At 39.1% G+C, this 10,183-nt stretch overlaps 1 protein-coding gene across 1 annotated transcript; it reads right to left on the bottom strand.

The window, feature by feature from the left end:
* Positions 1–386: 386 nt before the first annotated feature.
* Positions 387–6,556, bottom strand: LOC144701901 (tryptophan synthase alpha chain-like). The gene is made up of 9 exons (XM_078573713.1): positions 6,320–6,556; positions 5,439–5,585; positions 5,253–5,318; positions 4,013–4,121; positions 2,453–2,529; positions 1,854–1,931; positions 1,571–1,648; positions 1,407–1,466; positions 387–726 (listed from the first exon to the last, which is right to left on the bottom strand). The coding sequence occupies exons 1-9, from the start codon at positions 6,512–6,514 to the stop codon at positions 592–594; spliced, it is 945 nt and encodes a 314-aa protein (XP_078429839.1). The 5' UTR covers positions 6,515–6,556; the 3' UTR covers positions 387–591.
* Between the last annotated feature and the right edge of the window lie 3,627 nt (positions 6,557–10,183).

The raw sequence follows: 10,183 nt of genomic DNA, 5'->3' as shown, positions 1-10,183 counted from the left end.
AATTCGAAAATAAAGGTATTCTAAATTTTTTCTACTAATCTTGCAAACCAATTTCATTAAGGGGTCAATTGTAGCCATACATAATCAACAAACAGGGAAAATTCCAGAATTCTTTCCCAAAGCTTCATATGTGGAAATTTATAACCGCCAAGTGAGAAGGGAGGCTCCGTTTTATTAGAAAAATCTAAATAAAGATACAAATCAAACTGAAGGATATCAAAGATATGATAAAAATTATCTCGAAAGGGTTCAATCAAGCAAACGAATTTAAAAGTTATGCAATAGAATAAAACACCAAAGATTCAGTGCGATCAAATGTTTGTGATTTATACGGGCGGCGTGCAAAAGGCCAGAACATTGTGTACAAAGCACATGCACGCATCCAATAGATCAATCCGGAATCATCATTATAATCAAAAATGTTTTCTAAGACAAAAATGGTAAGCAAGAAATAATAAAAAGGCATACCCATTTCTTCAGATCTAAACTCACCAAATCTTAGCAAACGTATCTAATGCAAAATCGAAGATCAGAGAATCACCTGGTTTTGCACAAGCTCTTATTCAGCCATGTAATCCTGCTTTCATATTATCAAGGGAGTGCAGCTGTAAGGGACTTGGTGAACTCTTCCAACTTCTTCAGTCCTTCTTCGGGGGACTGAGCATCACCTAAAATCCTTACCATCGCACTGCCTACGATCACACCATCCGCTCCCCATCCAGCTACCTAGATTTTTAAATGCATAAACGTTATCATTATTAGATAATTCGACCAACATAGCTATCCGATTAAGTGTCTTCTGTATTTGGTCCTATCTGCTTCCTTCACTGTGAGAAACGAGTGAAATAGAACATTCAACTTAAGGTTCTGAGGTTATGCGAATCTCTCACGAAATCAATTAAGAATAATTCTCAGATTACTGAGTCAATGAAGGTAAATCTTCATGTAAGACTTATCTTAATGTTATAGATGTTAGACAGTCCTTCTATTTCATTTACTCAATGTTTTCAGTTTTATTTTCCTTTCTGCCCTTTCTATTTGTTTGTGGGCCACGTGCTATGAGTGGACTCACGTGAAGGACAAAAAGGGGCAAGTTACTTACTCTCTCATGTGAGAGAATAAGTTACTTAAGGTTGATGGGCTCAGCTCACTTAACTGTAACAGCTGGTAATTAAACCACCCACTATGAGAAATTCAGTAAGTCTTTTTTCCCATTCGTCAACCCTAGCTTCACGAGAAGGAGACACGGGAGATGTTGGAGGAAGAGCTGCTTAACAAGGGTGAATTTCAACAATAGTCAATGAAGACAAATCTTCAAGCTAACGAGTAAACTCATGTTCAAATTAAGATGAAGGTTATCCACTACATGCTGATAAAGATGAATCCAAAGTGAGAGAAAGTGTTACTTGTTTCACATGCTCAGGGTTTGAGATGCCAAAACCAACAGCAACCGGCTTGTCCGTTGCCTGCAAGTAAAAAAAATCTGAATATTCTAGCAAAAGAACTTAAGTGTAGATTTCATCAAAAGGGTGATAAATATTCCCTCATTAAAACTTGATCTAGAATTTACCGCTTTGATTTCTTCAAGGAGCGATTGGACGCGCAAGCTTACAGATGTCCGAGCGCCAGTAACACCGATTGTACTGACCTGTTCTAAGAAGATGAGAGCTTCCGGAAACGGAGATTTTCCAAATTATATTTTCGGAATAAACTTTCTCAACTTGATTAGAGGAGGAAATATCTTAAGTATAAGAAGGATTTTGAGCTGCGGCTTTTTTTTTGGAATGAAAAAACCCTTCTGAAGCCTTTCTATTTGAGTTTCAGCTTTCTACTTGGAAGATGATGATACTTACAAGGTAGACGAAACCTTCTGAAGCAGCCACAATGTCTTTCATTCGTAGCGTTGGAGTCGTGGGCGTTGTGAGGAGTACCTGAGCATACAAACGAGAGATTATAGAAAAATAAAGTTAAAAAAAATTAAAAAGGAGAACTTATTGACTGCAAGCATTACAATTTTCATATAATCATGAGTTTTTGACGTTTTACATATAAATTTGTAAAACATACAAAAAGGCAGAAGAACTGACGAAAACTTAAGTTTGAAAAATAAACTTCAAAAGAAGAGGAATTGATCGATTGAAGGATTAGATATTTTTCATATTAATGAGTTTTTGAACATGATTAACGTGACAGATGCAGGATTCAGTAACAATATAAATCCTATAGGTTAAAAGTAATCGATGAGCAATCATTGAAAGGATAAGCTTCTTGTCCCTTCATAGACATTGCACCGATCAAGAAAACAGGACAAGAGGAGATTTTTTCTAAACAGGACAATGGGCACATTTAATAGATTGGCATTGTCTAGTGCAACTTAAAGTTCCCAGTTTTGTGGACTTGGTTTTAGATTATCCGTAAAGATAGAAGGACAGCAGATTGAAAGAGGACGTACCAATTCAATACCGTTTTTTGAGGCTTCTACTCTCAAACCTGAAGTCTCTTCCAATGGGACATCAGGCACTACAAGACCTGTACATATTGATGTTAGATGGCAGCTCCTCATAAGACCGCCCAAAGTATATCCAGCCAGAGTATATCGGACCAACACTTGAGATTATGTAAACCACAGGACTCTTGCTAACTTCAGAATGCCCACTCTATTTAACTTACTACAGAATGCAGTAAATCTACGACATCATGGGAGAAACTATTTCAGACCCAGAAACTGCTCCGTGAGACTTATACCCTCTATTTTCACCGCAGTGAGGCAAAAGAGATAAATTATGAATCATCTCACAGAATGTCATTCTAAATGAAAAGGTGTAATAACTAGAAGTTGCCAGACCTTCTTCTGGGAAGGAAGTTCAATCTTGGAAATTACCGAACATTTTCCAGGGTAATTTATATGACAGAGATATCTCCATACACAGATGCCAAAGATAGTCTTCTAACCTATATAAAATTCTGAAAAAACCATCTATCTTTGATTCACTGTCTAAAAGAAAATAAAGGTTGGGAGAATTTGATGTACAAGGTGAGGGGGGAGTCGGCCTTTTGGAGAGGGTTGAGGAAGGTGTTTCCCTTGGTCAGGGAATTCTTCCGGGCTCAATTGGGGAATGGCGCCAGCTTTAGGTTTTGGATGGATAATTGGATGCCACATGGACGATTTCAAGACCTTTTCCCTCGCCTGTATGCCCTAGCCCGTCATCGGCAAGCTTTGGTGGAAGAGTGTTGGGATGGTGTGTGGTGTCCAACTTTTGCGGCCATTTTATCTAATCAACGGGTGGAGGAATTTTTAAGCCTTCAGCAAACACTAGCAACTGGAGGCCAATGGAGGGGATGACAGATGGGTGGGTATGGGCATTGGGCCCGTTCTCCAGTCGAGGAGTATACCAGAGGTTGAGAACACACCACATTGAGGACCAGATCATCTTAGGGGCATGTCGCTCAATTTGGAGGCAAAAGATACCTCTAAAGGTTATGGTGTTTGCCTGGATGCTTGCCAGGAAGCGGACAATGACCCGCGTGAGATGTCAAAGGTTTTTCCCGACTGAATCTTCATTATGCCTTCTGTGTACGGAGGAGGAAGAGGAGTGCGAGCATCTTTTTTTCCAATGTCGGGTCGCTCGTGCACTATGGGCTAGCCAGGGGCTAGCAGAGATTATGTCGAGCTCGGTCTTATGGGCCACACTTCCGCGGCGTCAACGTGGGTTTGACAAGGAGCGGGGGCTGAGATTCGCGGTGCTTTGGGCTATATGGTCCCACCGCAACGAGGTCCTATTCAAGGGGACGGCAATGTTGGTGGACAGGGCTATAAATAAGGTGGAGAGACTTGTGTATTGTTGGTTTGGCCCTGGATGAGGTGGGGGGCATGGGGCATGATGGGCCATGTGTTTTTGGCCTAGATCCCTCCTGTTCACTTGTACCGAGGATCACCAAGCTGGGTGATCTTCTTTATTGTTTCAAAAAAAAAAGTAAAAAATGTAAAAATAAAAATAAAAAAATTGCTCACCACGCACACCAACATTCCTTATAGTGGACATAAATTGGTTGGTCCCACGCTTCAAGATTGGGTTGTAATATGAGAATAACGCAATTGGACATGAGATTTGAGGAATTACCTGCACAGGGAAAAGTTAATATGATCTCAAAAATCAGAAACAGAAATTTGCACCACTATTAAAGAAAACATACGACCAAAACAAGGTATTAACTCAATAAATCATAAGGTTACAATGGTCTGAAATAGAGATGGAAATAATTCAATATAGTTTAGCCGTAAACTTCTTCAGCAAGAACTATTTGGACATCAAAAATTATTCGGACTTCAAACATGATAATTGTAAGCACAGATGTAGAACAGATCTACGATCCTGAGGCTTTGAGACTCTGATGATGATACTTTTTGAGTAATTTTTGTTGATCAGAATCCATGGAAGACAGTACACCAAGAGAACTGCCGGCAAGAGGAGAGGAGAAGGGGAGAGAGAGAGGGGGGAAGAGAGGAAGAAGAAGAAGAAGAGACTAACCTCTAACTAGAATGACCATGATAAGAAACAGCGACTTCTTATTCGAGAAGTTAGAGATAGACCATGAGAGAAGGCCGTCAGAGAGAGAGGGAGAGGGAATCATAGGGAGAGATGGAGTGAAAATCATCAATGGAGGGAGGTAGGAGGTGGCAAGAGCATCACCGGAGTAAGAGATATGACAACCCACCAGAACAATTTGCAACTATAATCCACAAAGTAGTGAGATACATCACGCAAGATTTGCAGCTTCTTAGGCTGCGAAGAGTAAGCGGAACCCAAACAGGTTCTTAACTAAATAAATGGTAAGCTTATGATGGCTGAAATAGTGTTGGAAATAATCCAATAAAAAGAAGCACGTGAGTACAATAATTTTAAACCAAAAGGTACAAAAGATCTACAACACAGGAGGCTTTGAGACACTGATGATGACAGCTTTAGAGTATTTTTGTGGATCAGAGGCCGCAGAAAATAGAACATCAAGAGAACTGCCAGCCAGAAGATAGAGGAAGGAGAGAGAGAAGAAGAAGGAACTGAACCCCTTACTTGAATGACTAGCGGAACTCAACCCCTTGCTATTTGTAAAAATGGAAAGGAAGAGAGAAATAAGGAGAGAAAATGTACGAGTTCAATAACAATTTGCGACTATAATGCAGAGTAGCGTGAGACATCACACAAGAAGAAATCAGAGAGGTTGATCCTGCTAAACGAGCACTGAAAAAGTACCTCACTTAACATCGAAATAATCCCATCAAAATTGGTGCCTCTTGAAAGCGCACGGGTAGCAGCTGCCTGGAAATATCAAAGTAAGAGTAGATTATGACAACTATCCAAAAAAGATATAATGTGAAGAGCCCTATGAAAAATTTTCAGGAAAAAATCATCTAAAAGATAAGAGATTCAATGGCCAACCTGGATAACAGGACCATCAGCCAGCGGATCTGAGTAGGGCAGACCTAACTCTATTATATGCGAGCCACAAGCATCTAAAATTTTCAATGCTTTTGAGGTTGTTGCTAAGTCAGGATCGCCAGCAGTAATGTAGGGAATAAACGCAACCTAGTGTTTAAGAAAATTTGCAGAAAAAAACGCATTATGATAGATGATAAGATTCCACCTCCGCAAGAAATATGTCAAATGATAAGCAGCAAAAAATTCTCAAAGTTCGTGGCCAGCGATATAGAAAGAAGAAATTTCATCAAGCTCCGGCAATGCATGTTAGTTGAGTAAATTCGGGCGCATTGTACACGTTTAATCAGTATCATTATTTCCATTTATTCACGGTCAAATAGTTCAAAAAAACGGAAATGAATGATCCTCCTCAATTTTTAAATAAAGTGCGACGACAGTCGTGAATAATTTACGCACATGTAAGATGTTTTACTCTTGTTCTAGCTTTGAAGTCAGATATAATACGCGGATTTAAGAGGATTTCAATTAACTCCACTTGAAAAAAAACAGAAAACCTCCAGTAATTCCGGAGCTGAATCAAACTAATGAAGTTGCCATTTGCAGAAGATTCATTTCTAATGTTCTCCGATTCCAACTCACTTCCAAATAAACGATGAGAGAACATCATCCAAGGCCTTGGCCAAAAACCGAACACCACATATCACTGCCCGCCCAATGTAAAAGAAAAAAAAACATCTAATGCACCCGACAAGAGAAACAATTCGATGAAATACTCCTGAATCAATAACATGAACCAAAAACAAATGAAAAAAAAAACACTGCCCAATACAGAAACGCCCTGATAATCTCAATAAAACAAAAGGGTGGGCAGTGAAAGCAACCTTTCCCTGCTTCCGAAGCCTGGAGAAAGTCTCGGACAGCCCGACAGCAGGCGCGACGCTGAGCGAAGCCATGGCGGACTGATTCCTGACGGAGACAGCGAATTTCTTCGGACTTGTGCGAGAGATTTGGAAGAAGTTGGACTGGCAGGGATGAGCTCGCAGCTGGAAGCAAGGATGCTTGAAAGCCACCACCATCGCTGAGTGAAGACGGAGAAGAGTGAAGAACTGGATAGGCGAAAAATGCCATCATATCATATATTATCTTATTTTGGGGCTGGTTTGGGCCTGCCTTAATCGCAAATATATTCTATGAGCCCAGAAACTAAAATTATATTAGCTTGTTTGAAATTATATTGCAAATATATAATGATAGATAGATACATTAATTAGATAGATAAGATTAGGGAATGGCCGCCCGATATCCGATATCCGGAAAAAATCAGGACGGTGTCTGATACCGGATATCGAACGGATATCAACAATCATGTGTAAAATGGATATCGAGACAGATATTGAATAGGTAAGGACGAGGCAGATATCGGATACCGGATATTTATTTCTCGTTGAAATGTGATGAACCCACTGCAAACTAAGATTACGTAGCCCTCTTACCTCCCCCCCCCCCAACCAAATTTATATACTTTGGGAGATTGATTTCATTTTCTGGTTTAAATTTGATGAGCCCACCACAAATTAAAATTACAGAGCCCTCTCGCCTCCCACCCATTACCAAATGTATATAATTTGGGAAAATGTTTTTTTCTGTTTGAAATTTGATGAGGCCCCCTGACTATAATTACAGCGCCCTATTCCATGCCCCCCCCCCACACCAAATTTAAATAATTGAGGAATTTATGGTTCAAATTTGATGATCCCACCAAAGTTAACATCACATAAATTTGTAGTGTAGTTCTCTTCTGTTATTTTATTCTTGTTGATGTATCGTCTAAATTCATAATGTTAAGTTCGTAAAAAATATCAAGAATAACAATAACTACAATAACTTTATTCTAATACAACAGGATGTTATTGTTTTTATGGTTTGTTGTTTTTTATAGTAATGTCCACCAAACCAGCAAGATTTACAATAAAGACCCTGATTGTGTGAATTTATGGTTTAGCTATCTATATTTGTTTTATTCTTATTGTAATCTCATTTCAGATAACCCACACGGATTAGTCAAGTGAAACCTCATGGGTTAGGTTTAGTGTCAACCCAACTAATTTACGGGTTAAGAAACCAAACCTAATCAGGAGGGCAGGGTCAGGGGACGGGTCAAGTTTTGATCAGGTTTATCGCCTATTTAGGCCAGACCACCCAATTATATCAAGGTCTCCTAAAGCAAAAACCCATGGGTCTACTTATACATCCCCCTTTGAGGCTTGTTGGGAATTAATACATCATGGATTCAGGTCGTGATAACCTGCATCCATATAATTTATTGAGATGGCATTTCCCATCATTTACTTTAACCACATTCAGATTCTATGCATAGAAACATATTACTATTTATTTTCATGACATTTTAACACGATGAACAAGTTTTTATTGATGATATTAAGTCCAAAATTCTTTTAGAATACTTTCATAATCATTATAGAATTTTAGATTTTTAGGATTTTTCATAATTCTGAAATTTTTCTTAAAGATGGAATATACATATTAAATTATCATGTTTGTTTACAAGGCTTACCTTATTGACAAGACATGCCAGAAGGATATCTTAATATGTCGTAGATCATGGGAGCACATGAAGAGGTTTCAAAAGTAGATCTACAAGTTGCAGGTCAGGTTATTGAATCAGTGAGCAGGCTTACCAGAATGAGATACTAGGTGCAAAATTGGGGGATTACTCAATTGTGTGTGTTTCAGCCAAAAATTAAATAATATCATGGGTATGTGACAACACACAACTTATTATATTATTATCATGAAATTTGTGTGTTTATTTACATTAAATTAATATATGCATGTGTTATCAAACATAAAATGATTTAGTCCATTTTTAGAATGATATTTGATTTTTTGGTAAATTTATAGATATTTTAAACGTCATATTATAAAATATTACTTCTCATTCAGAGTATAGTTTCATAAATTTCTGATTTTATATTCATAGAGATGTTTTAAGTAGAAATAGAAACATATATTCTGGTCTTTTATGAGAATTATATAAGGGTTTTAGACTTTATTTATACCCTGCCATGTGTCACCATTCCACTCCTCAAGGTTTTATTACAAGGATTAACACCACTAATCATTTTAAAAAGTTGTCATTATAGCATCACAAATCATAATGCCATAATGGCCAATCATCAGCTGACATTTTGTTATTTTCTGAATGAGCAGGAAGATATGGACCAATGAAAAGAAATATTTAAGTTGAAATGGTTGTGTTTTCAAAGTCTGAGATGGATGAACACGTGTTATCATGATAAAAATCAACAAAGTGTCTTCATGTCATTGGCTGAACTGAGAAATGTGTCACCACGTACTCATTAAATGTTTATTAAGATTTACAACCCAGCTACACGGGCAACCGGTTGGCCCAAAGGAATCTTGCGCAACCGGTTGCCTCATTTTTTTTTGCGCTCTTCTTCTTTCACGCTCTCTCTTGCCCCTTTCATTTTCCTATATTCTCTCTCTCTTCCCGGCAATCCTCCGGCGATCCAACGGTATACTCCGGCGATTCTCAAGATTCTGGAAAGCCCCGTTAGCGCATACAATCACCGCCCCGACCATCAACGCCAAGACACGACTTCTAGGCTACGCGATGACGGTCCGGGAAAGACAAGTCCAGGTAGGACCCTGCCTCCTCCGCATTTTCCGCAATCTCTCCATCTATCTATCTTTTTTTTTAGAAAAAAAATGCATTGATATGAACGTGATAGTACATTGCTGGAACATGCCTTCTGGGCAGTATCTGCTCGTATTAATGGTTACAGATCTGCCATACCCGAAGAACAGAATCTGGAAATACACCCTAGTGAGGGCAATGATGATGTCCTGTCTTCGTGGGAGGAGTCACAACTAGTGACAAAGTTGGCTGAAACTTTAACTCGTCTCACCGAGAGGGTCTCAGGCTATATCAGTGAAAGTCAACTGAGGGAGATATCAGACAAATTCTTTGACCAAATGTCAAAATTATTCGAAGACGCCCAACTGTCTCAACGCTTTGAGGATGTCCATGTTAAGATTTCTAGACTGTTGGAAGCTGTTCAGAATTCTGCCCTTTCGAGTCAGATTGGAGAGCTTAGCCGGGGGTTAGTGAGCATCCTTGAAGAGAGTCATAGGTCCGTTTCTCCGCCGCTATTCGACCTGCACGAGCGACTTTCAACTAATATAGAGGACTTCTAGAAGCAACTTGATCTTGTCTAGATGTACAACTGGGATTTTGACAACTATCTTCAGGAGGATATCCCTGCTGCTGTAAGATTTAGAATCCACTTAAAATGCATTAATAACACTTTTTGGTTTCTGTATGCTTAGAATCTAGTCAGGACCAAGTGGTTTGCTTAGAATCAGAGAGAGAGAGAGAGTAAAGTTAGAGAGAGAGAGGGGATTACGGGTTGCCCGGGAAAAGGAGAGATAGCAGAGAAAAACAGAGCGCGAGGGATAGCGAAAAAAAAAAGAGCGTGAAAGGGGCGAGAGAGAGCGCGAAAGAAGAAGAGTGCCAAAAAAAATGAGGTAACCGGTTGCCCAAGATTCCTTTGGGGCAACTGGTTGCCCGTGTAGCAGTGTCCTAAGATTTATTGGTATTATGTTACTTCACATGAGACATGTATTGGATCATGAGAAACAGATCGAGGATGGCCTAGAAAATGTGGCCAATCACTGGTGATGAGCCATTGGAAATATTTGTG

Source organism: Wolffia australiana, chromosome 4 (assembly GCF_029677425.1).
Source record: "Wolffia australiana isolate 7733 chromosome 4, ASM2967742v1".
Lineage (NCBI taxonomy): Eukaryota > Viridiplantae > Streptophyta > Magnoliopsida > Alismatales > Araceae > Wolffia > Wolffia australiana.
Note: the sequence above shows the minus strand (reverse complement) of the source record. Positions and strands in the feature narration are given on the sequence as shown.

What these genes read in the sequence shown, in the direction of transcription:
- LOC144701901 (XM_078573713.1), bottom strand. Translation starts at nt 6,514, where the DNA reads ATGGTGGTGGCTTTCAAGCATCCTTGCTTCCAGCTGCGAGCTCATCCC. An exon ending in TTATTTCGATGTTAAGTGAG is followed by an intron (nt 4,122 to 5,252) that starts GTACTTTTTCAG and finishes TTCCCTGTGCAG; the next exon opens with GTAATTCCTCAAATCTCATG. An exon ending in TCCTTGAAGAAATCAAAGCG is followed by an intron (nt 1,467 to 1,570) that starts GTAAATTCTAGA and finishes TTTTACTTGCAG; the next exon opens with GCAACGGACAAGCCGGTTGC.